This window comes from Crassostrea angulata, chromosome 10, assembly GCF_025612915.1.
Source record: "Crassostrea angulata isolate pt1a10 chromosome 10, ASM2561291v2, whole genome shotgun sequence".
In the NCBI taxonomy this organism is placed as follows: Eukaryota; Metazoa; Mollusca; class Bivalvia; order Ostreida; family Ostreidae; genus Magallana; species Magallana angulata.
The window spans coordinates 31,288,947-31,315,267 of NC_069120.1; the positions used below are offsets into that span (position 1 = coordinate 31,288,947).

The 26,321-nt window shown below is 34.3% G+C and overlaps 1 protein-coding gene across 1 annotated transcript in view; it reads left to right on the forward strand.

Annotated features, from left to right (window-relative positions):
- LOC128165932 (protein bicaudal C homolog 1-like) overlaps positions 1-26,321 on the forward strand; it is a 304,614-nt gene that overhangs the window by 80,495 nt on the left and 197,798 nt on the right. Inside the window, exon 7 of the mRNA XM_052830867.1 lies at positions 2,009-2,062. Coding sequence (XP_052686827.1) covers positions 2,009-2,062 — 54 coding nt within the window. The remainder of the gene's footprint in view (positions 1-2,008; positions 2,063-26,321) is intronic.

Here is a 26,321-nt window from a genome sequence, read left to right on the forward strand (position 1 = left end):
TTGCTGCTCTCTGTCGGTCGGTCGGTCCACCAACAGTTTCCGTTCATTTTCTTCTCAGAGGATGAACATATTGAAATGAAATTTGGTAAACAGGTTTATCATGATAATATCTAGGTCATGTTCGAAATTGGGTACGATCGAGAAATTTTCGACAGAGTTATGGCCCTTGGACGTAGAAAAATTCCAGTTATTTGCAGTTTCCGCTCATTTTCTTCCCAGAGGATGAACATGGGGATGAACATATTGAAATGAAATTTGGAATACAGGTTTATCATGATAATATCTAGGTCAAGTTCGATATTGGGTACGATCGAGAAATTTTCGACAGAGTTATGGCCCTTGGACTTAGAAAAATTTCAGTTATTTGCAGTCTCCGCTCATTTTCTCCGCAGAAGATGAACATATTGATATGAAATTTGGTATACAGGTTTATCATGATAATATCTAGGTCAAGTTTGATTTTGGGTATGATAGAGCAATTTTCGACAGAATTATGGCTCTTGGACATAGAAAAATTCCAGTTATTTGCAGTTTATGTTCATTTTCTTTGTGGATGTTTCCAAGGGAGGGGGCCATAGGTGTTTCACAAACATCTCTTGTTTACCTTTTTACTCACATACTTGTTGTAAACAGGACACGGAAATATACCTGGTAATCAACAAATGAATGTTTGAAGTGATAAATATATCAAGAATCTATCTAGTCATAAAAATGATATGACAGCGAGGGAAAGAGACCCAGATCGCCAGTACATGAGTTATAATCATGAAGTTGGAAGGAAATTAATCTTTAATGATTTCAATTAGGAACACTCTGTTAAATAAGGATTTAAGAAAACAGAAAACAAAACGTTTTCATTCGATAATTTTCTTCTAGCTTTGTAGGACGAGCCAAGTAGCACGCAGTGCATGAGATGATCTGTACTGTCTTAATTAAACTGATTGACAGGTGAAGCAAGTGGAGTCTTGAAATAAAATCCCACTCAAATGACTGACTATTGAAACCTTAAGCAAAATAATATAGTTCAGTGGTAAAACTTTATTAGAATCAACACACAAGTTCTATCTCTCTCTCGATGCAAGTAAAAACCAAAGAAATGATTAAGGTCTAACATAGGAAATTGAATTAAAACATTTTTGTAACTGTTTTAATAAAAATTACAGTTTTAGATCTTAGTATGTGTTATCCAATCCCATATTAAAAAAATCTAGCAAAATATTAAACTTCTCTGGTCAGGGTATTCATCAAAAGGCATTAGGTCATTAACCAGTATATGGAAGTTGCACGCTTACTGCATGGTAAGGTATTTTTTTGGCAGTTTTGAGGCAAGTCTTGCATAAATGATCTCGCACGCTTTTTGTACGGTACAGTTCGTTTTGTGAACAGAACGGTACGCTTTTTGAATGGTACATTTCATTTTGTGAAAGGTACGATTCGTTTCTTGCAGGAATGGTACGGTTGGTTTATGAGGTGTACTAGCACGTTTCAGGAACTGTATGTGTGTGTGTTTAGTGTGTGTATATTATAGCATTGAATCATGATTTTTTGAAGTATACACTCTCATAACTGCAACGGTGTGTGCATACAAATTGAGTAACGCGCGTTAGCGCGTTATGAAAATTTGTATGCACACACCGCTGCAGTTATGAGAGTGTATACTTCAAAAAATCATGATTTAATGCTTATATTTACATTTTTTTTAACTTCTTGCCTTGTCTGCAAATGTGATTCATACCTTAAAATTCCCATCTTATCCTAAGGGTAAGTTAATATTAATGGAAGAGCCACAGTAACAGCCACAAGCGTGAACTTTGATTTTCGCTTGTGACGTTGCAGTTTACAGCGGCACAACGTTTGTGACGTCATTATAAAACTCGTCAATTTGACCTTTGACTACTTGTTGCATTTAGAGGCATTTAAACATCACGGAATTTAATGGAAAAACACAGTAGAATGTAAATATAATTATATATATATTAAAAATGTAGTTTTGATTTGTTTATTGCAGGTATCTATAGCTGGTGAACCAGTGGGAGTGGAGATTGCAAGAGCTCAGATAAGGGTAACAAAAAAACTATTCTTTTTAATCTATGACATACAGTAAAACTTATTTATAGCTAAGGACTATGTGCGGTTTGGTCAAATATCTGCCCCCGATTTTAACCAATTTTCAAATAGTATCGAATAAAAATCAAATCTTCATAAATCATTGTACAGTGGACGCCTATCACTTTAATCTTGTTTTTAGTTGTCATTGCGCATTCGCTGTTTATCTATGACGTCATCCAAATGACCTGATTCTCGCAAATGTGCAAACAAACGAAGATATTCTCATTTTTGCTTTATATTTTGCATGCAGAAATATAGAGTGCAGGTCTGCTGAAATAGATTTTAACCTATGTTTTAGCTCACCTGAGCTGAAAGCTTAAGTGAGGTATTCTGATCACATTTTGTCAGTCGTCCGTCTGTAAATTTTTTACATTTTGAACTGCTTCTCTAGAACCGCTTTGCCAGTTTCAACCAAATTTGGCACAAAGCATTAAGGTGAATATGAATTGCAGAAATAAAAGTCTGATCTTTATTCAAAGCGGAGAGAACCTCGAAAATGTAGAAAAAGGGGAAGCATTTTTAAAAATCTTCTTCTCAAGAACTACTGAGTCAATTTCAACGTAATTTAGCATAAATAATCCTTATGGATGGAAAAATATAAATTGCAAAAACCATGGGCTAATTTTGTTTCAAATCTGAGTTATTACAAAAATAATAATAAAGAAAATGCATGTTTCAATTGGTTTATAGCTTCGGATTGGGTATTCCATTCGGAGTCAAGTGAAGTCGTACCCAAACCGATTTGTACCCGAACAGTCCAGTCGTAAACAATGATACTTGGGTTGTAAATGTAAAAGGATATCTGTTAAGGTAACGTTTTGATATAATTACAATAATTAAAAAAATATGAGATAAATGAATGTAGATTTTTGATAATATATATTGTCATCTCCCATAAGTTTGCAAAAGAGGCCCCTATGGTATATCAAAATTTGATAGAAAATTTCTGTTTACATGCAATCTTTTCTTTAAAAAACGATTAATTAGCTTGACAAATTTATAAATTCTTTTCACTCTTTGAAGGAAGGCATAGTATTATAAATGAAGTCTTTTTTTAATCGACAATATGATTACAAGTCTGTTTGGGTACGAGTCAGTTTGATTACGAGTGGAATGTAATTTTTCCATATTTCTAAAAGGAAGTTCTTTGTTTAAAGCAGCCATGACGTATGATAAACTGGTTGATCTGACAAAGATGAATTTGTTTGTTGTGCAACAGTTCACGTGTGAAGGGAATCTTTGAAACAAGCAAAATACTTTGGTGCTGATTTTGTGAAGTAAATTGATCGAGGTTAACCCTTAGGCTGCTACGCGCGACTATTGTCGCGCCGAAATTTGAGGTCCGCCACTGCTACGCGCGACTATTGTCGTTTTTCCGAGAGCGAGTTATCTAAGGTTTCCCCAAGGCTCGCTTTGAACAAAAACAGGATGGCTATTGTTAGGAATGAAATTTGATTGGTCAATTGATGTTTTCGGAAGGTTTCTAGAGTTTTCAAGAGTTTAAAATAAAGACTATAGAGCGGTAAACTTCCGAGAAATGTTTTGAATTTGTAGCCAAAATGGCGAACGTAGAATGAAGTGACGAGACGAAAGTTTTGAACTTTTTTCACAGTGATAGCAAAGACGTAAATACTTTTGATGGATTTAATCCTGCAGTACATAACTTAGAAGATGTTGAATTATTGATTTATGTGTCTTTGATGGACTTTGTGCCAAGAAATGACCAAGAATTTGATGCCGATCTCGAGGTAGGCTGGTCGCGTGTTGATCCACCGCCATGGAATATCCCATTCACCAGAGAGGAAAAATTAAACGCTAAAATGGAGGATTATGAACCTTTATCGTTTCTTAATTATTTTTTAATGATATGTTTATGGAAATTCTTGTTTAATTAATCAACATCTATACCGAGAGACGTGAGCAGTCAGAGAATGTGAATCAGACCAACATTAAAAAACATTGATAAAGTGTTTGATGTATTTCTTTATTTTTCAGTTACTTTGACCTATTAATTGTTTACCCGATGTTCAAAAATGATATGAATAACAATGTATGACTTATTCATATACTAAGGAACTTTTACAGTCATTTGGGTTCTAAAATATGACAATTGAAGAATGGAACAATAAAAGGCATTGATTTTAATTGATTTTCACATTTGAACGTACCTAGATTGATAAATACAAGTTAAATGAAGAAAATGAGCATTGCATTGAAATCTTCAACATTTTCTCTTGCATTTAAATATAAGTTTGGTAACTGTAGCATAAATAGTTGCTGAGATATATGATTTTAAAACTCGATGGTCAATTACCATTAATTGTGATTAATTAATTCAGCAGTGGCGGCCATCTTGGCGAAAATTAATGCAGCAGCCTTAGGGTTAAATATTTCAAAGCGATGACAGTTTTCACCGTGGTGTTAGCTTGTTTTGATTTTCGTTTTATAACCTGGGAACTATCGCCTGTATTTTGTAATAATTACGTATGAAATCAAACAGAGACTTTGGTAAATCAGACAGTTGACTGTTTACAGTACCGATCACACCCAGCCTAACAGAAAGTAAAACCCCAACTAAACCCTGGGTTTACTTTCTGGGTTTACTTCAGGTTTACTAGAGTGGACCCAGAGTAAACCCAGAGTAAACACAGAGACTAAACCCAGTTAGAAGTATACCCCTTAAAACAGACGCTAACTGTGTATTCGAAATATACAAGGGGCAGAAATTACAGGCAATAGGATGGTAAAATAAAAGACGGGTCTGCTTCACACTTTAGTGCGTACTGTTGACCTCAAAAGCAATATCCAAGTAAACCCAAAGTAAACCCCGAGTGGACCCAAATTTTCAAAAAGTAAACCCAAAGTAAGCCCAAAAAGTAAACCCAGGGTTTAGTTGGGGTTTTAACTCTGGTGTTAGGTTGGGTCTGATCGGTACTGTACCTGCGCAAATTAAGCAAAATCTGATGTATTAACAAAGTACTAAAATACAATTCATTCTATCCGTAATTCGATGTGATCATTTGCGTAATGTTTGATTGATGCAATGTGTTTTGTTGCGATGCTCAGAATTTTCTCGAGTTTATTCAGTTTAAACAGAGTTTAATATTGCAAACGGAAATATATAGACATTTTGAAAAATAAATTGTGCTCTTTATTTGTTATAGTGCATGTTTCTTATACTAACCATAGTTGAGTGTTAATCTTCAAATTATAAGCAAGATACAGAGGTTTGCTCACAATTCAATGTTCAATTCAATGTACCGTATTTCACAGAATTTAGGTCGATACGGTTTATTGGGCGAAGGAGGCCGTTTTTAGCCATAATATAAAAAAAAGTATAAATAGGTCGACTTCGAAGAATTGGTCGAAAAATTACCGCTAGTTCTAATGAATAAATGGTTTAAACCAATAACGTTATCATATAGTAGCCTTTAATCTTATTTCACAGTTTTAAACAAAAGGGAAATAAAATGTATTTCTTGAAAACATCGTAAGAAAATGTCTGAAATTGCGTCAAAATTTTCAAACCAAATAATTCAGTACAGCCGGTTATAATTTAAGATCGTTTTTTATTACTTCCCTGCCATGTGTACAAACTGGTGTTAACCGGGGGATAGTTACCTAGCCTGGAGGCATGACTACGGTAGCACATGCCACCCTGTGTCTCTATGTGACTTTTTACTGTGTATATACACACGAGTCAACCTCGATCTGATCTTATTGAAGCCTGCAGGCATGAGTAGCACGTGCCGAGAGTTCAACTGTGTATAAACAAAGTCAGCGCTACCCAGACTGATTTCAGAGACACCTGGCTAAAATTTCATCGAAAGTTTTATGTTGAATATACAGAAAAAAACTTGTTCATGTATTCTATTATGAAAACAAATTTTTTTTTTTTTTTATTTCTTCCCGACGATATTTCCCCCCATAATTACCCTTTGTACGGTTCTCATTTTACTTTTACCACGGGAAATCGATTTCCTGTTTATCGTAAGCACACGATCAAAATGCATGACAGCATTTAATGATTCAGTCAGTGATCTAAGTAAGAAATGTAAGAAGAAATAAATCTATTTACATTTAATTTTGTTTAAATGGTAAATTACTACAGTATATTGATTAAAATCCATACGATTTTTACACAGAAATTCAAGCAGTATTATAGTAAACACTCATAATTTTATTGGAGGGTTGCATAAATTTTTGCAAAATTCCAACCAAAAAAAAAAAAACATAAATTGGGCGAAGCGATGAATAGGGCGAGGTCCACATGTCAGGGGAAAAAAGTATCGACCTAAATTCCGTGAAATACGGTACACAGATCTGTGGCCATTCTTTTTTTTTTCATTTTAAATGCTGAATAGGAAATACCAAGCTAAAAATCTTAATCTGAATGTAATAAACTCATGTGAACAAAATATGACTCAAACCTAGCAGAATTGTGAGCTCTGTATCTTGCTTATAATTCTACTATTGATGCTGAAATTTTGGTTGATCATTAGAAATGTCATGTTACACGTTAAATACTTGTACCAAAAAATTACGTCAATTTTGATAATTTTTAAGTTACAGTTAAAACAGTTTCCATAGTTCTGACACATTTCTGTTACGGGGATATAGGCATTATCACTATTCCTAAGAAAATATTACAGCGGAAAATCAGCCTGGTTTGTAGCCATTTGTTGTTTTTTAATAAAGATGAAAATAATGGGTGGACCTTAGTAAAATAGAGTGATATGCCTGTCAATACATTGATTTTTATAGCTCTTAAACATGTCACGTGACCACATTTTTCATTCCAGTGTATTCATCAATCAAGTGTGAGTAAGGTTATAAAAGACACATGTGTTAACGTCAGGTAAACAACAGTCGTTTAATTATAATGGGGAAGACAACTTAAATTTTTGAATGTTTCTAATTTAAGGAATTAAGCGCATTGAGGTACAATTATCTTCTTCACATCTATAGGAATTTTTTTTTAATAAAATACAATAACTATTATAAAATATTTAAAAAAAAATACAATAACTAGTAAATAGTTGAGGAAGAAATAAATACAATAACTAGTAAATGGTTGAGGAAGAAATGAACCTATATCCTCTCATATATTTTGATAGCTTTATAAAGTTGGGGAAGGGGGGGGGGGGGGGAAGAACGAAAATATAGGGAATATGAAGTTAACAGTGTACCTCTACCAAATGTTATGTTTTATATCTTGCGTAGGATTTTCTTATTCTCGGTAAAAATAGTAATGCATAAAGGCACAATGTCAAATATTACGTGTATGCAAAAATAAGTGTAAAATTGAATACTTTACAAAAATTTTTTTGTTATTCTACCGAGGGGTCATATGGCACGTTATCTTTTGAACGCCCATTTAAAGTCATTGTTGCTCAGGGGAGCGATGTGGCTCCTTGTTTTGCAGATAATTATACACGTTATACTAAAAAAAATGGTACTTGAGCAAGCCTGCGCTCGATGTTTCCCAGTCAAAAAACCATCTGAAAACACCCACATTTTGCTCCAAAACATCAATTTATCAAAATAAGGCAATCTTCATTATGTCATTTCTACATTATTACGTCACTTTGGTGATAAAATTTTACACCCTTATTTTCAATATGATTTCAACTAAATTCCAATTTTTTTTTAAAGCTTGTAATAAAACTTTAATTTTGGGGGCAAGAAATGCATAATACCGCACATAGTCCTTTGCTATAGCCGTAATTCAATATATGGTTATAGGGAATTTGTAAGAAATCTTATTTATTATGAAAAAATAGCTTCAAACTATCAAATCAATATTGATTTCATTTACAAAAATGTCAGTATAATATATGAGTTTTAGAATTTTTCATATGCATTTTAAAGTTTCATGCATTTTCAATTAACTTTTAATGGAAAATATTTGTTATATAAATGATAAGATATGTTAAAATTTTGCCTGCGGGAGTCTGAAAATTACTTCATTATTGCTGTAAATTCACTTGAACTGCAATTTCCAATAGGTTTAAATAAGAAACTTTCCAAGACATGCATGATAATTTTTTATAGCTGTAAATTCATTATACCTGTGTCGTTATAAACAAGTTTGGCTGTACTGAAAAATTCTTCATTTAAACTGAATTGCATAGGCCTGTTGTTTCATGAGAAACATAGGCTATTAATAACAGCCCTCCAATGAACTGAATTCTTGGCTGCATTTGCTGTGTCATTCCAGATCATGTTCTGTGCCTTCGATTCTGCCTCCTTATCCTGCCTCCAGGTGTTTCTCTTTTGTTCCCTCTTCCTTTTGCCCTGTGGGTTCTATGACAAAGCTTGATGTGTGGTGCTGGATGTTGGCTTCTTTAGGGTGTGTCCAATCTAGTCCCATTTCTTTTTATACCCCCGCTCTGAAGGAAGGGGTTATACTGTTTTACCCTTGTGTGTCTGTCCGTCTGTCTGTCTGTTTGTCCGGCCATAACAAAAATTTCTGTCGCATTTATCTCAGCAACTATTTATCGCAGATGCTTGAAATTTTTACACAGTGTTTGTTAAGGCATGTCATCTTGTGGGATTTATTTTTGTACCAATTGGACCTCAGCTTCCTGTTAAATGATGACAACCAAAATTTTCAAACAAATTTTCGTCAAAGATTTCTCAGCAACTATTTATCGCAGATGCTTGAAATTTGTACACAATATTTGTATAGGCATGCCATATCGTGGGATATATTTTTGTACCAATCAGACCTCAGCTTCCTGTTTAATGAGTACTTTGTTTATTTTTAGCCAAAATTTTCAAACAAATTTTCGTCAAAGATTTCTCAGCAACTGTTTATCACAGATGCTTGAAATTTTTACACACTATTTGTTTTGGCATGCCATATTGTGGGATATATTTTTGTATTAATCGGACGTCAACTTCCTGTTAAATAATGACTGTTTATTTTTCGCCAAAATTTTCAAACAAATTTTCGTCAAAACTTTCTCAGCTGCTATTTATCGCAGATGCTTGAAATTTTTACACAGTGTTTGTTAAGGCATGCCATATCGTGGGATAAATTTTTGTACCAATCGGACGTCAACTTCCTGTTAAATGAGTACTTTGTTTATTTTAGCCAAAATTTTCTAAAAATTTTCCTCAAAAATTTCTCAGCAGCTATTTATCGCAGCTGCTTGATATTTTAACACACTATTTGATTAGGCATGCCATATTGTGGGATATATTTCTGTACCAATCGGATGCCAGCTTTCTGTTAAATGTCGACTTTGCTTATTTTGCATATTCACATCAGAGCGGGGGTATCACTAGTGAGCATTGGCTCACAGATATCTTGTTCTTATTTGTATATCAATTGGCTCCTGTCCCGCTCTCTTTCAAAATTCTTCACAAAGTGGACTTTTGTGATCCTTTTAGGCCAGTGGATGTTGAAGATGCGCCTTAAAATGGTGTTGTAAAATGTTTTGATCTTTCTGACAGTTGTTATGGTCACATTCATCATTTCTCTGCTCCATACAGTATTTACATTGGAGTTGAGTATCCACATTTTGGTAAGTGCAAATGTTCCTTGAGGCCCAGATGTTTTTTAGCATGGTAGGTGCAGATCTTACCTTGCCTAATCTGAATATAATGTCATGTTCTGTGCCCGCCTTTGTGTCCACCACACTCCCCAGGTAGATGAAAGATTCAACTTTTCTGATAGGCTCACCACCAACTATGACAGGTATTTGGGCAGTGGTGTTGATCTTAATCAGTTCTGTTTTCATTAAGTTGATCTTGAGCCCTATTCCTGCTGATTTTGTTGCTAGGCGAATTGTTTTGTTCTGCATCTGACTGGTTGTGTGAAAGGAGAGCCAGGTCATCAGCAAAGTCAGGATCGTTGAGCTGCATGAAGACTGTCCACTGTATACCACTGTTCCTGCCTTATATGGTAATCCTCATGATCCAGTCAGTAACCAAAAAGAAAATGAATGATGACAGCAAAAACTCATATCAAACCTCTTGACCTCAAAACAATCAGACCTCTGGCCAGCATAAGCAAACCTGCATGTCATGCCTTGGAATGTTGATCAGGGTGTCACGTTTCTTGGGTACTCTATGGTGCCTCAGTATCTTCAACCATGTCTCTTAGTCCACTGTGTCAAATGCTTTCTCATTGTCAATGAAGTTAGTATAGAAAGGAGACTTCAATATCAGTGATGATAAGCAAACTGGCAATCTTGTCAGCACATGATCTTTTGTGTCAAAAACTTGCCTTCTAGTCCCGGAGCTTTGGGTCCTCTGCCTCCTCCTCCTCTCGGGAAAGATCCTGTTGAGGACCTTGCTAGGCACTGACAAGAGCATAATTTCCTAGTAGTTATTGCAGTCCGCCTGGTCTCCTTTCTTTGGCAGCCTAATAAGAATGCTTCTTTACAGCCTTCTTAAAAAGGCTGTACAAGATGTTAACAGCTGTCTCTTTGTCAGCTTTGATGGCCTCCACAGGTAGCTCATCAGGTCCTGCTGCTTTTCCATTCTTAAGTGTGGTAATTGCTCTCCTGATCTGTCTTTGATGGCTTGGCACAGTTGATTGAGAGGTCTAGAAATCAATAATAATAGCAGGAAAACTTAATGATAAATGACTTTATTATAGAAATTCAGAACTAAAGATTAAAAGCTGAAAATAATGATACCCCCACAAACGAAGCTTAGGGGGGTGTATTGGAATCACCTTTCTGTCTGTCCCTCTGTCCATCTGTCTGTAGACACAATTTTGTCCCCCTATAGAATTTTTTACTACTGCATGGAACAGTCTGAAAATTTGTACATATGTTGAACACCATCTCAAGATGTGCACCTGCAATTTTTATTAAGATCAGACAAGATTTAATGATTTTGTGACAGTTTTCATTTTCCTTATCCTATATATTGTACACTGATGTTGAAAACCAAGGGAGGTAATCCTTACAAATTTTATAAATAAATTAATAGTAAATAGATGTTAAAACTGTTTTGAAAAGTGAAGTAACTGTTGAAGTTCTGGCAAGTAAAGTGGACAGGTAGGAAAAAAAGTTAATGTAGACCCTTAACCTTTGGTTTGATGGGCTTCCTCCTCGGTGTGTCTGGAATACAACAGTGTTTTTCCAGTGGTCAGCCTCTGTAGCCACCACGTTTCACTAAGCTGCAATATTGTAGCCCTCTTTGGTATACCCCTGCAAATGAAGTTTTATGATTTTATGACAGTTTTCATTTTCCTTATTCTATATATTGTACACTGATGTTGAAAACTAAGGGAGGTAATCCTTACAAATTTTATTAATAAATTAATAGTACTAAATAGATTTTAAAACTGTTTTGAAAAGTGAAGTAACTGTTGATGTTATGGCAAGTAAAGTAAGGGAGGTAATCCTTACAGATTTTATTAATTAATTAATAGTATTAAAAATTCTAAAATATATTTATATAAATACATCCAGATGGAGATTTTTTGTCTTTTTAGCTCACCTGAGCTGAAAGCTCTAGTGAGCTTTTCTGATCACTTTTTGTCCGGCGTCCGTCTGTCTGTCTGTAAACTTTTTACATTTTCGACTTCTTCTCCTGAACCACTCGGCCAAATTCCACTAAACTTGGCACAAAGCATCATTGGGACCAGGGGATTCAAGTTTGTTAAAATAAAGGGCCACGCCCTATTGTAAAGGGAAATAATTAGGATTTATTGAAAATTTAGTGATATTTTTTAAAAATCTTCTCAAAAACCATTTGGCCAGAAAAGCTGATACTTGTGTGGAAGCATCATCAGATAGTGTAGATTCAAGTTTGTTCAAATCATGGTCCCTGGGGGTAAGGTGGGGCCACAATGGGGGGGGGGGTCAAAGTTTTACATAGAAGTATATAGAGTTAATCTTTATAAATCTTCTCAAAAATCATTTGACCAGAAATACTGAAACTTGTGTGGAAGCATCCTCAGATAGTTAAGATTCAAGTTTGTTCAAATCATGGTCCCTGGGGGTAAGGTGGGGCCTCAATGGGGGGTCGAATTTTTACATAGGAGTATATAGAGTTAATCTTTAAAAAATCTTCTTCTCAAAAACCATTTGACCAGAAAAGCTGATACTTGTGTGGAAGCATCCTCAGATAGTGTAGGTTCAAGTTTGTTCAAATCATGGTCCCTGGGGGTAAGGTGGGGCCTCAATGGGGGGGGGGTGTCGAATTTTTACATAGGAGTATATAGAGTTAATCTTTAAAAATCTTCTTCTCAAAAACAATTTTGCCAGAAAAGCTGATACTTGTGTGAAAGCATCCTCAGATAGTGTAGATTCAAGTTTGTTCAAATCATGGTCCTTGGGGGTTAGGTGGGGCCACAATGGGGGGGGGGGTCAAATTTTTACATAGGAATATAAAGAGAAATTTTATTTTTATATCTTCTACACAAGCTGTTACTTGTGTGAAGTATCATCAGGTAGCAAAATCATATTTTATTTAGGAGTAGGATGGAGCCACATGGGGTAGAGGGTCCAATTTTACAAAAGAAAACAGTTTCAATTCACCAAAGTTCAAATGTTATAATATATGGTTTAACTTATATGCAAGCATTTGACATATTTCTGATTCTTTAAAATTGTTTAGACGTTGGCCTCTGGACAATTCTTGGGCTGACACAAGTTTGATGCAGGTTTATATCCCAGTTGATTTTGATCTTCTTGAGAACTGTAATGCTCAATATGTGAAATGACTATGCTGTGACAAAAAGGTATCAATGATAAACAGAATATCCTGGGAAAAAAATTGAATTTTTAATATACAGGATCTGTTAGACTACATTGTCCATATTTTTTTTGGTATATTATTCCGTAAAGCTGATTTGATAATGTCTATTGTTGCTCAGGTGAGCAATGTGGCCCATGGGCCTCTTGTTTAATATCATATAATAATTTGACATGATAATACTATAAATATTACTTTTTCTATCAGAATTGCTACTTTCTCTTGCACACTTATATAACACAAGTTCAAGTATTATAATAAATATACATGTCATCAAAAATCCATATAGAGCGGAAGCAAATATAAAAATAGCAACTATTGTAAAGACGTAGGTTTACATCATTTTTGAAAAAAAAAAATCAAAAATGAGTAATCATGGTGGCACTAGAAGAGGATGCATTGAAATAAGGAAAAGCAAGGTCAATGACTTGACATCACCCAAAAATAATTATTTAATGTACGTCCGTCGATTCCTACCCATTAAATGGGCACCTCAACAATAAGGTTCGGCGTTCGCACTGAAGTATCATTAGATAATTAAGATTTGTGTTTTTTAATTGTCTGGATCCTTTCATTGACCTTCCTTTTCCTTTGACCTAATTTTTTGCCCAATGGCTTGACAATGGTCGTAAGTCCGTCTGTCAGGAGCCGCAGAAGAACATTGTGGACTTCGCTCCCTGTTTTGGCTCTGGACACGGCTCGGTAAAGGCATCTACCATCTCCGATCGTTTTTGCCGGTATTACATGTATATAGGTCAATAAAGCCGGATGAAAGTGTCGCAAGATTTTCAAAGAAACATCGTCTTTTTCACAAGTTGACTTGTTGAAGACGTTGAGATTTTCATCAGGTAGATGTACGCAATAAGTTTCTAGTAGAAATCTTTCGGAATTGACACATTTCTTTATCTCTTTTTGGCTGACAGTGAGCACTTGTGATAGCCTACAAAGCAAAAAAAGTGACTGTGTACATCTGAACGACGGCAGACTAAAGAAATTGTTTTTTGCTCTACGAACAGCAATTCTATCAACAAAACTGACTGGACTATAACTGACTTTGTGCAAGTGAAAGACTGATAAATGATCATACCCCTTATTTCATTCTTTAAATTTGACTTTCATTTGCCTGTTTAAATCTTAGTAAAAGTATTTATTGAGTGTTCCCTTATTTAAAAGTGACTAATGGATTGATATATATATATATAAAGCACAGAGAAATTCACTTTTGTTGGAGCTCCACCTTCTGCCCCGACCGAGGCTTGAACTCAAGACCTCTGGAACCCATTCTCCTAGCAGTGAGCGGCCACCGCGCTCCCCACTTGGCTCTCTAGGCAAGACAAAAATCTTGCTTTCGATAACGAACGGAACCTAGCGCGCTGGCCGTGCACTACACAGTCGCTTGAGATACAGGTGGAATACAGTTAAACGACAATTTGAGAGGATCGGAACGATACACATTGCATATATAGATACAAACATATATTACAAGCACAAACATTGCAATAACTCTCAAACTGACATGTACCTGCCCTGCATAGTGAATGATATAGATATATATAAAGCACAGAGATATATATATATATATATAAGAAATAAACAACGTTATTTAGTGAACATGCCGTTATGAATAGCAAATGCTCTGTTGGCATATTCCATGATGCACGCTAGCGCATCATGGAAAATATGCCAGCAGAGCAGTTGCTATTTATAACGGCATGTTTACTAGATAATTGTTGTTTATTACTTATATTTGCATTTTACCACTCGAAAATACCCCGTTTTAGACCTTGACATTTAGCTATTTCATAAAAAATAAACATTCAGCCTGTAATGTAACGTTATCTTTTTAATTCACATAGATTTGTTAACAGAATCAATGATGTGTTATAACAGTAATTCCTTTAAAATGTTATTATAAGACACGTTTTTTAAAATTAAATACATCAATTTTATGGAGTTGGAGAAAAACACATGATGTATCGTTATAGTGGTTTAAATCTATAACGTCATGGAAAAGTATATGACGTCACATCTTTATGACATCATAGTATACAGACAGAGCAATTGTGATTATAGAAAAATAATTGCAGTTCCTCCGTATTGACTTACAGTGGGAAAGAACAATTGAAATGCAAATAAATAAATAAATAAATAAATAAATAAATATATATATATATATATATATATATATATATATATATATATTTATATATATATATATATAAAGATCAACACAACAAGGTGCTAAGAAATCAAAGATTTTACAATCATTGTAATAAAAAAGATTAAAAGATACTTATGTGTCCTTTTTATGCTGAATTACGAAAATTATATATAAAGAGTTTTTAGTACAAAAAAAAAAGAAGTGTTTTTAAGTTGGTGAAACTTATAAGTGTTAACAGTAGAAAGGAACTCAATAATTTAGGTAAAAAGTGCAAAATACAGTTTATTAGCTACTTATCATACGTTTATGTCCATTTATATTTTAAGATATGTACATGATTATACTGTCGTAAATAATTTTATGTGTATTATAATTTGTACTCCGATGAGTATACATGTAATTGTTAAGCTCAAAGTTAAAGACAATAAATTGAATTGTCTTTAACAAAATCTTTACTTCTATAAAACATGCATTTAAAATTCAATTTTAACGATAACCAAGCAGCAATATGTTGTTTTTGCGGCACGTGTCACTCCATTACCCTAGGTATAAAACATGTACAATACAATAGAGGGTGAACTTCGATGTTGTTTTAGCAGACACATGCTGTGTATATAGGGGGTAGATATACCCGCGTTAACTAAAAATCTGTATCCACATGTAATTTTAAACTAGCAAGGTATATTACCATTATCTCCTTATAAACGATCAAACTAATCAATGGTTGATAATGCTAATAGCGAGCGCAGCTCGCCGGCGCCCAGCGCTGGCGCGAAGCGAGCTCTACCGGCAAGGCGTGTGTGAATAGAAAATTCGGATTAGTTGCACATTCATTCAACGGATTTTTTTGGCGTCAGTAAATCGTCCCAGTAATGCCTTGTATTAATCGTCCCAGTAATTCTCTGTAAATATGGTTTCCCATTTCACACTCTCATGAGAACAAGATAAAAGACTATGTACATCATGCATTGTAAATAAGATAATTCCATTACATAAGACTAACAGAGTTGTCGTTCCTTCGAGTGACGTCACAATGGATTTCTTGCACATTGATCCTACAGAATTTTTCGGCGTCAGTAAATTTCGACCCACAATGCAATTCATCAATGTCGGACGATCTCACTAGACTTGATTCCTTCTCGCGAGAATCAAAGTAAAACTTTTGAGAAACAGATAAATTGTGTAATTTCAAGAATATCATGCTTTTTAAGTAAACAAAACAGTATATTTCACTTAGTTTTTTTTCCGGGGTTTTTTCAAAGAGACAGACGACACTTGACCGACGTGAACTTTGACGTCACAATAAGGGGAAATTACTCTAAGTAGTTAAATTGTAAATCTGCTGAAATATAAATACCAAAATCTTCTCAAAATCTTGCAAAGCTAACGAATGGGGACATCTTTTTTTTTTTTTTTTTAAATAGGAAACCGTTGTAACTTGCTCTCATTTGGATGAAAGCTCACATTTATTTTATTCACATTAATTTCCAGGAACGTTTTTTAAAAGGGGGCGCGGCAGCATCATTCAAAAAATATTTACAAGCAAAATGAAAAAGAAATTCTCAAAATCAGGGAAATTCTAATCCGGGTGAGGAATGGTGAGTGCGTTATAGTATGCATATTAGCTCTTTAACTACTCAATGGTATCTTTATTTTCACATTTATTACATCCTCCCGGGGGGGGGGGGGGGGGTCCAAAACCTGTTTTCTTATATGATCAGCAAATTTTTTTTTATACGTAATTTATATATTTTTTTTAAACGGGTGGGGGGGGGGGGCTCTATGATAAGTCAATTTTTTATATGTAAGTTTAAGAAAAATGTCTGCTGCAAGAAAAGAGGATATAAACTGCAATAAACATTATGTTAAAATCTTTATTATTAATTCAACAACCTACTGTATCTGAGATGAATTCATTTAAATAAATAAACAATCTTATAAATTATGAATAATGAAAATTTACTGGAAAAAATAGGCATGTTTATATTTTATTTTGCATTCAAATTAATTTACGTTGATATTTTTATTTTTATTGATTTTTCATAATTCATTATTTGATCACATGCTGCGCTCGCCCCAACGGTCGCACCGTAAAACATATTATATGCCTTTCCAGTTATTTACACGTGGATAGATTTAGAGATTAAAATTAACGTGATTATCAAATTAATTCTATGTAATTTGGAATTTCTGATCGTAATGAAATCTAATGAACTAAAAATGGATGATACCTTAACGAGGAGTAGTAGAATATGATTATGTTGTCTAAGTCATACATGTAAATTTCATAACTTATTGCAAATAAGAAACAGGCTTATTAAACTTAAAAAAAATATTAATAAGTTGAAGATATACAAATTCTGTACGTAAGTTATCATTTTCCTAACTTATCATTGTAAAGGCTTATGCATAAAAGATACAGGCGTTTTCAACTTTAATTTTTCGCAACAAAAAAGTACTAATATATTACCGTGTACAAAATCTATTTACAACTATTAAATTGTCCGACCTTTAATTAGATTTGCATTTATCTTGTTATTCAATTACTAATGATAAAATTTAGGACTAAATACATTATTAAATATTCGAAAATGTTCAATTTCATTTTTTTTAAAACTATGTATGCAAATCTAATTGAAGGTAAGACAAAAAAGTATTCAAAGTATAAATTCCTTTTAAGTGACTTCTCCTGATCAAATCTGTTGTGGTTACAACAGCAATTTCTGCACATAAATGATAGATGCGACTGCGACCACACTTTAAGTTGGGTTGGTTACAATCACTGCATTGAATTGTGTCATTTTGACATTGAGTTTTACATTGAAGGCAAGGATACGACCCTGCCATCCTGACTTTTTCGAAGACAGAATTCAAATGATACATACGATACTACCATTTCCTCTAATAATTTATTAATTTGGAGACGAAAATTGTTCAGTATTATTTTTAGTGCAAAGTAATGATTATGATTAAAGCATAACATGGTAGATCTTTAATTAGGAGCATCAAATTGTTTTATATTTTATGATTAAAGCATAAAATGTTAGATCTTTAATTAGGAGCATCAAATTGTTATATATTTCTCAAAATGTATTTGATCAATGTTTAGCAAAAGTGTGAAAATAATTGTGAGTAGATAATTGGTCACTGTGCAATGAGATGAAAACATTTATGTCCAGTTTAGATGAATTATTCAAAATGAATTTAATTATTGTTATTTACAAGAAATAAATTAATAAAAAGATTTATATAGATTTAGTTATATTGGTTTTTTATCAACACATTAAAAACTAAATTTAATGAAAGAGTTGTCTTTCATGGAAGAATTGCAATTGAATCAATAACCACGAAAATCGGCTGATTTATTCAAAAAATTAACTTTATATACAATAACTATTTTTATACAATACTAAACATACACTCTTTCTGGCGTAATAATGGGCATTTTGGTGTTTTTGAAGGGTATTTTGGTGTTTTCACCAGGTATTTCGGTAAATTTCAGGTATTTCGGTAATTATGGACCCAGATTTTTCTTAATTTTTCAAAAAAATATTAAATGGCCATTAACTCAGAAAGTAGGTCATTGACCTACTTTTTTGAAAGTGAAAAATAGCACTTCCATGATTATAGGCCTTTAACACACAATAGATGGTTTTTCATTATCATCAGTGGAATATTTTTTTCATTCTGAGTAAACGCATACCTTAAGCAAGATTATATTTTATATGTTATATATTATATATGTTAATTATCACTAACGTTATTGTAACGAATATCAATTAACTTTGTTTAAATAAACTCGAAATCTAATACGAATTAATTTTAAATGCAGTGTCTTCTCCATGCTGTTTTTGCATAGAGGTATAGCCCCCGCCATGCATCACACAGTGCCACTATGCTTCCCGCTATGCATACTTATATGTATTATAAGCAAAAAATCTTTCCAATTATTTCAAATCTCAACAGTGATCGGTTAAAGGACTGAACTCATGATTGAAATATGTTGAAACTGAGTTTATAAATTGGTAATAAATGCATAAATAGAGGGGTGATTACTATTTGTTTTAAAATAATGTGCCTTCTTCGACACCTCCGCCATTATCGAATGTTGGGGATTTTCCAAGATCTAAAAATAGCACAGTGTTCCCTTGATGGAGTTAGCTTGGTTGTGCTATGATTGAACTGTTTATTTGCTGTCAAAATATTGGAAAATATGAGCAAATGTACTCAAATAAGAAAAAAAAATACAGTTAAGCCTGATTGCAAGTAATACACGGAAGCGACATCACATAACTATAATATAGAGACATCGTATAGTATGCCTCTGAAAATGACTGTGTACACGTCATGAATAGACTGATTGCAAAGTTAGAGTGCAGAAATTAATTTTAATTAAATTTGGTGTCAAAACAAGTTTGCTGTAATTGCATAGTTAGGGCCCCACAAGGATTTGCGGGTGCCCTATAGTAATCACTCTGTCCGTCCTTCTGTCTGTCCGTCTGTCACTCTTCCGTCCACAAATTTTCTGTTTTTTTCTAATAACTTTTTTCATGGTTGCCCAATCAAGTTCAAATTTGGCATGGTAGTTCAGTATGCAGAAATACATATTTTGATGCTAAGTTTGGTTCTCTCTGTCTTATGGTTTGGAGCTGGGGTGGTGGGGTAGATTCCTTAACTATGCATAATAATAATGGGCAAAGAGAGATAACTGCTGAGAATGTTACCATTGTATACTTGGAAGGCTGTGCAATATTTGTCCTTTTGGATTAATTAACCTTCCACAGGAAGAAAATCCTAAGCTTTATCTTTATCTGTCACATTGAGATTAATTACTGCACTGCCTGTGTCTGCAAATGAACTTTGTTTTGAAGTTAAGGTCAATTTTGAATGATGTGTAGTATTGTGTACATTCTTTGAAATATGGATTTTAAATATATAATATTCATACTTTATTTTTAAGGCGTCGAGCTAATGCTCGGCAGCCTTCTAGCGATGTCTGGATTGGCAATCGTCCAAAAATTCATGCTCTTCACTGCCTTTTAAATGCGCATAAGAAATAAGTTCCTTTAATTATTAAACGTATTACAAGATTTTTATTCATTTATTCAACTAAATTGTGTACAAAAAACACAACTTTGCCTCACTGGTTATTGACAGTTCATTGCATATTAAGTATAAATTTGCTTAATCAAGAAATGGCGGATGAATACAATAAGGTGTAAACATTTACTAAATATTAATTAAGTTTATCGCTTATATTTTAATTGGAGACCGTGCCCGATAAAAATAAAATTTGATACGTAAATTTATTTTTTAGTGGGCACGGTCTCCAAAATAAATGTTAGCGATAAACGTATCAAGTGATTTTGTTGCAATAAGAAAACACGATAATGCAGTTGGTTTGGTGGAGCATTTTAGGTTGCACTACAGTATTAAATTTTACTATATATTCTTACCAAAATTGCATAACTTCTTGGAAAAATCCTCTTGACATCTTTTTAAACAAAGCTTCATTTACAATTTTCTAGCAAAATACACACGTGCATCCAGCGAGGTGTGAGACTTTGTTTAGCTCGAAGTTACACATGTGCTTGAAAATCAAGTCCGGGCCTTTTCACCTCCCTCCTGGAAGAACATGCATCAAAAATTCAAATGACCTCGCATTATTACAAAACTGGGATAGTTAGACCTCTTACACATTGTTTTTCATCTTATAAAAAAAAAATCAGCTCCTGTCTCGAGCGGAAACGCACCAAATTGAAAGGAAAATTTGGGAATTATTTTGCCTCAGCCATGTTTTGACGTCAACCTTCAGTGAAATACTGTAGTGGCACCTGCATTTATATAGCACGTGTTGTGGATTTGTTTGTAAACAATCATACCATAGGTAGTCTTGTTTCAAACGGGAATTGATATAAATAAAAGTATGGTTTATTATTATAATTAGGGACACACTGTTAATATATTCAAATTATAAACCTGTGAAAATTGTTCAAAGACTGTTTAAAGCAAAAAGAAAATATCTTTTTTTTTACTTTGAAATTTCTTCGATTTTTGTAACCATGATAAGTTTTTGTATTATAAACGCATCACTACCTATTTTATAAGGAAATATACTGATTTTTGTTTTTAAAGCAGCACAAAACATAATTCATTTACTTTTTTATTCTAGTATTATTTGATATACGACTATTAGTAGAGAACTGGAGAAATTCAAATTATTGATATCATTTTATATAAAAGAAAATGTCACCTTGACGCCTTTGTGGCCGTTCCGGCCTTTGATGGTTAAAATACTGTACACAATGATATATGATAATTTTATTGAATTCTAAAATCAAGATATATATTAAGATATCCTTTTTCACTATTTTATTTTTTAATTATTAATTTTATTTTTTTCTGCCTTAATGCTGTTAATTTTAACAGGTAATCAGATAATAACCCCATTCTGTCATTTCTGAAAATAAATCTTATTGTAAATTTAGAAGAAAAGGATGAGAGACCAGAACAATTAATCCCCTGTGATTAATTATCTTGCCTGCTGCAGAAAATTTAGAGGCTTATCTCTATCTGTCATATGAAGATTAATGAACACCTTTGTCTGCAACTGATGTTTTGTTTTGAAGTTGAGGTCAACCCTGGATGATACAATGTATTTGCATTCACTGAAGGCTTGCATTTTATAAAACACCTGTTTAAATCTTTTTTAAATACACATTTAATTTAGTTTTTTTAGCTCACCTGAGCTGAAAGCTCAAGTGAGCTATTCTGATCACATTTTGTCTGTCGTCCGTCTGTCCGTCCGTCTGTCCGTCTGTCTGTCCGTAAACTTTTCACATTTTCAACATCTTCTCAAGAACTACTAGGCCAATTTCAACCAAACTTGGCACAAATCATCCTTAGGCAAAGGGGATTCAAAGTTGTGAAAATTAAGGGCCACACCCTTTTTCAAGGGGAGATAATTAGAAATTAATGAAAAATTTTGAGAAATTTTCAAAAATCTTCTTCTCAAGAACCAGAAAGCCAGGAAAGCTGAAACTTGTGTGGAAGCATCCTCAGGTAGTGTAGATTCAAAGTTGTGAAATTAATGACCCCCGGGGGTAGGGTGGGGCCACAATGGGGGGTCGAAGTTTTACATAGGAATATATATAGTAAATCTTTAAAAATCTTCTTCTCAGAAACTAAAGAGCCAGGAAAGCTGAAACTTGTGTGGAAGCATCCTCAGGTAGTGTAGATTCAAAGTTGTGAAAATCATGACCCCCGGGGGTAGGGTGGGGCCACAATGGGGGGTCGAAGTTTTACATAGGAATATATAGAGTAAATTTTTAAAAATCTTCTTCTCAGAAACTAATCAGCCAGGAAAGCTGAAACTTGTGTGGAAGCATCCTCAGGTAGTGTAGATTCAAAGTTGTGAAAATCATGACCCCTGGGGTTAGGTTGGGGCCACAATGGGGGGTCGAAGTTTTACATAGGAATATATAGAGTAAATCTTTAAAAATCTTCTTCTCAGAAACTAATCAGCCAGGAAAGCTGAAACTTGTGTGGAAGCATCCTCAGGTAGTGTAGATTCAAAGTTGTGAAAATCATGACCCCTGGGGTTAGGTTGGGGCCACAATGGGGGGTCGAAGTTTTACATAGGAATATATATAGTAAATCTTTAAAAATCTTCTTCTCAGAAACTAAACAGCCAGGAAAGCTGAAACTTGTGGGAAGTATCCTCAGGTAGTGTAGATTCAAAGTTGTGAAAATCATGACCCCTGGGGGTAGGGTGAGGCCACATGGGGGGGGGGTGTTAAAGTTTTACATAGGAATAAAGAGTAAATCTTTAAAAATCTTCTTCTCAAAAACTAATCAGCAAGATGATTCTTTATTATTGTTAAGACTTTGGCTCCAGGACAATTCTTCGGCCTCACAAGAAGGTTCAGAGTTTGATGTAGCTAAATATCCCATATATAAACAATTGTAAAGGATCTTTTTGAGAACTCAACATGTGATATGACTATAAAATTGGAGCAGGCAGCTATTTTTTTATTAGAATCTTTTTGTATTACTGTTTTGGGTTATTGCCCTTGATTTATTGATTCTTGATTATTTTAATTAATGCATCCACTGTTAACCAATTATTGTGATGATTATTTTTATACAATAATAAATATTCAATGTATATAAGTTGTTCTGCATAAGTAGTTTTGGGTTAGGCTGGATTAGTTTGTTTATTTTTGATTTCCAATTTTTAGATACTATGAATTATTTTAGGCCGGCACAGATATAGGGACAGTGTCTATTGCATTGTAACGAGCATCGTCGGATACCCACGGGTGATCGCGTCTTTTACTTATCACTGATAAGTAAAAGACGCGATCACCCGTGGGTATCCGACGATGTGTAACGAGCTACTGTTGGGGGTTAAACTTGAACAGGTATGGAGAGATTGAGGGTGTTGACATCCCTGCTCTATCTAAATCTTCGCGTTTTTCTAACCAACGATACAGAATGTGAGGTCATTTCTGCACTGTATCGCATTAATACAAGTGTGAGGTCATACCTGCTTGTATTAGTGGTGGTTGCGGCGGAGCACTAGTGTATGGTCATCCCTGCTGGTGTTCTGGCCTTTCTAGCGCAAGTGTGCGGCACTCCCTGCGTTAGGTTGAGCTGTTGGCGCAAGTGTGCGGTCATCCCTGCTTGGATGACCTGCTTGCGTTAACGTTGGTACCTGTTGAGTTGCGTAGGTGTGCGGTCATCCCTACCTGCGTAACGTTGAGTCCCTATATATGTGCAGGAGCGGTGATTAAAGTCTGCTCTTGTAAATATTGGCAGCAATCAGGGCTATCCGAGTTCCAAGGGGGAAAAATGGATTTTATTTATACAGGATCTACATGTATTAATGTACATTGTCCAGATTGTATTATGACTCCATTAAGCTGACTTTATCATACCTATTGTTCCTCAGGTGAGCGATGTGGCCCATGGGCCTCTTGTTTTATAAGACATGAGGTTATCCCTGTTTTATGCAGATACAATTGGTTACTATTTAGAGTTTTTGGACATTCAGGAATTATCTTGAAATTTTAAAAATACAGTTGTTACTTATAATTTTCATATTTTTTTTTTTACCACCTTATATATATTGCAGTTCTTTACATCTTATGCCGGGCATTTATTTTTCATCTTTGTTAATATAAAGAGGATGGAATTCAAAGTTTTTTTCACTTCTCTATATTAATTGTCATACCGGGGCACTTCCTGACTTGTCAGTTTTCTAGTTCTGCCTGTTTCTCCCCCCCCCCCCCCTTCAAAAAGTTTATCTCTGTATAAATTAAGGGAAAAAATAGAACAGAAGGTGTTAGAACTGCCTTTTGAATCTATATTTCTTATAAAAGCTTGTGAAGGTCAGCCTCTTTAAAAAGTTGATTAAAAAAAAAAATGCTACTAGTTTTGCTAGAAACCCCCCCAGAAAAATATGAATAGATGTACATGTATGAATTACAAATGAAATGAAATAATACTTGTTGATGTAGATTTCATGAGATTATTAATGCATTAATTATAGTACATAACATGCAGTACATTTCATCATATGGTTATATTATTTTTACGCGCAGTGATTTCGCACTGGCTGTGACGCTGTTATGTTGCGTCACACCACGCACCAACTCTGCCTCCCCCCCCCCCCCCCCCCCCCCCCCCTTGGCATCAAAAATTTTCTGAGGAAAACACTGAAAAAAAGGGAAGAGAACTCATGATATTTTTGCACCAGTTCATAGTGTGTAGGAATACAAGGTATACTGATATTTGAGAGCATGTTAGTTTTAAGTGTTTTTGTGTCATATCATTGAATGAATGGTGGTTTTAACCAATTGATAAAAGAGGAATCTAGATTTCAATCCTGTCTGGTTTCGGTCACTAAGGTTCGACCAATCAAAAAACAAGGCATGTTGATATCGGTCCTGTTAGTTTCTATAGAGCTATAAATTAACTAAAGTTTCCGTAAGAAATAGAGGGAATCATACTCGATACATGTAAATATAGTCATATCAAACCCGTAAGCCATTATGGTCCTTCAACCCTTTGATTATACATTTTATAAATGATCGTTGCAGCAATGATGAACAACTTGGCAATTGTTACTAATAAAATTCCACGTAAATCTTAATTCGTTCGTGTTCTTTTTCAAATTCTGCTATTATCATGAAGATCGTTTATGGCGATTTTATGTTTATCATGCACATCGTTTATCCTTTCCTAACGTGTAGCAATCCTATCCTATCCTATCGTGCATCTATACTGTATAATCGTGCGTTAATCCTATCCTATCGTGCCTGTATACTGTTCTATCATGCGTTAATCCTATCCTATAGTCATACTTGCCAACTGACCCGATTTCGTCGGGTCACACCCGATTTTTCAACCCTTCACCCGATTATTTTTTATGACCTGGCGGGTCATGCTTTTCACCCGATTTTTGTCGAACAACCCGAAAATCTCCCGATTTCCGGATTTGGTTCGTAAATTACGTTGCGCGTTTGACTTCCAGTTAAGAACCCAAGCTGAGCTTGGATTTACGTAACGCATAAACAAGGCCGATGGCTATAACAGACACATTAAGTGTAATTATTATCATGAGTTGTTTTGACTAAGCGAAGGTTTAAATCATTAAGTGTGATGGCTTCCAATATGAAAGGGTCTTCATCGGGGCTAGCGGAATCAAAACCAACAAAAAGAAAACGATATTTTTGTACCTTAGTATCAACATATCTGGGAAAATGAATTCCCATAGGTAAAACAAAGTAATCGAGTACAAAACGAGGCTTTTGTGTTCTATGTAATGCACATTTGAATATTAGATTTTGTGCCCAAAATGATCTGACTAAACATTCAAAAAAGTTAAGTCATGAATAGAATGCTTTTTAATACACAAAAGTCTTCCAAGTCACTTACAACTTTCATGCCATCATTTACAGAGTTCAAAAGCAAGTTTAATGTAGCAGAAACTCTTTTTGCATTTTTTTTTTTAGCTGAACACAACCTACCATTTTCTGTGTCAGATCACTTTACAAAATTCAAAATCAGCAATTGTTAGTTAAAACGCTTCTTTGCAATAAAGTATTACACATAAGTTTTAAAATATATTTCTATTGAGTTTTTGTATATACCTGGAATGCATGGTAAATATGTCGTGAATGTCGTTACGCGCTATGACCAGATTTTTCACTTTCCAAATCTGGTCATGACCAGATTTTCACATGTTGGAGGTTGGCAAGTATGCCTATAGTGCGTGAATCCTATCCTATTGTTTATCTTTTAAAAAATACTGTTGCGGGTACTG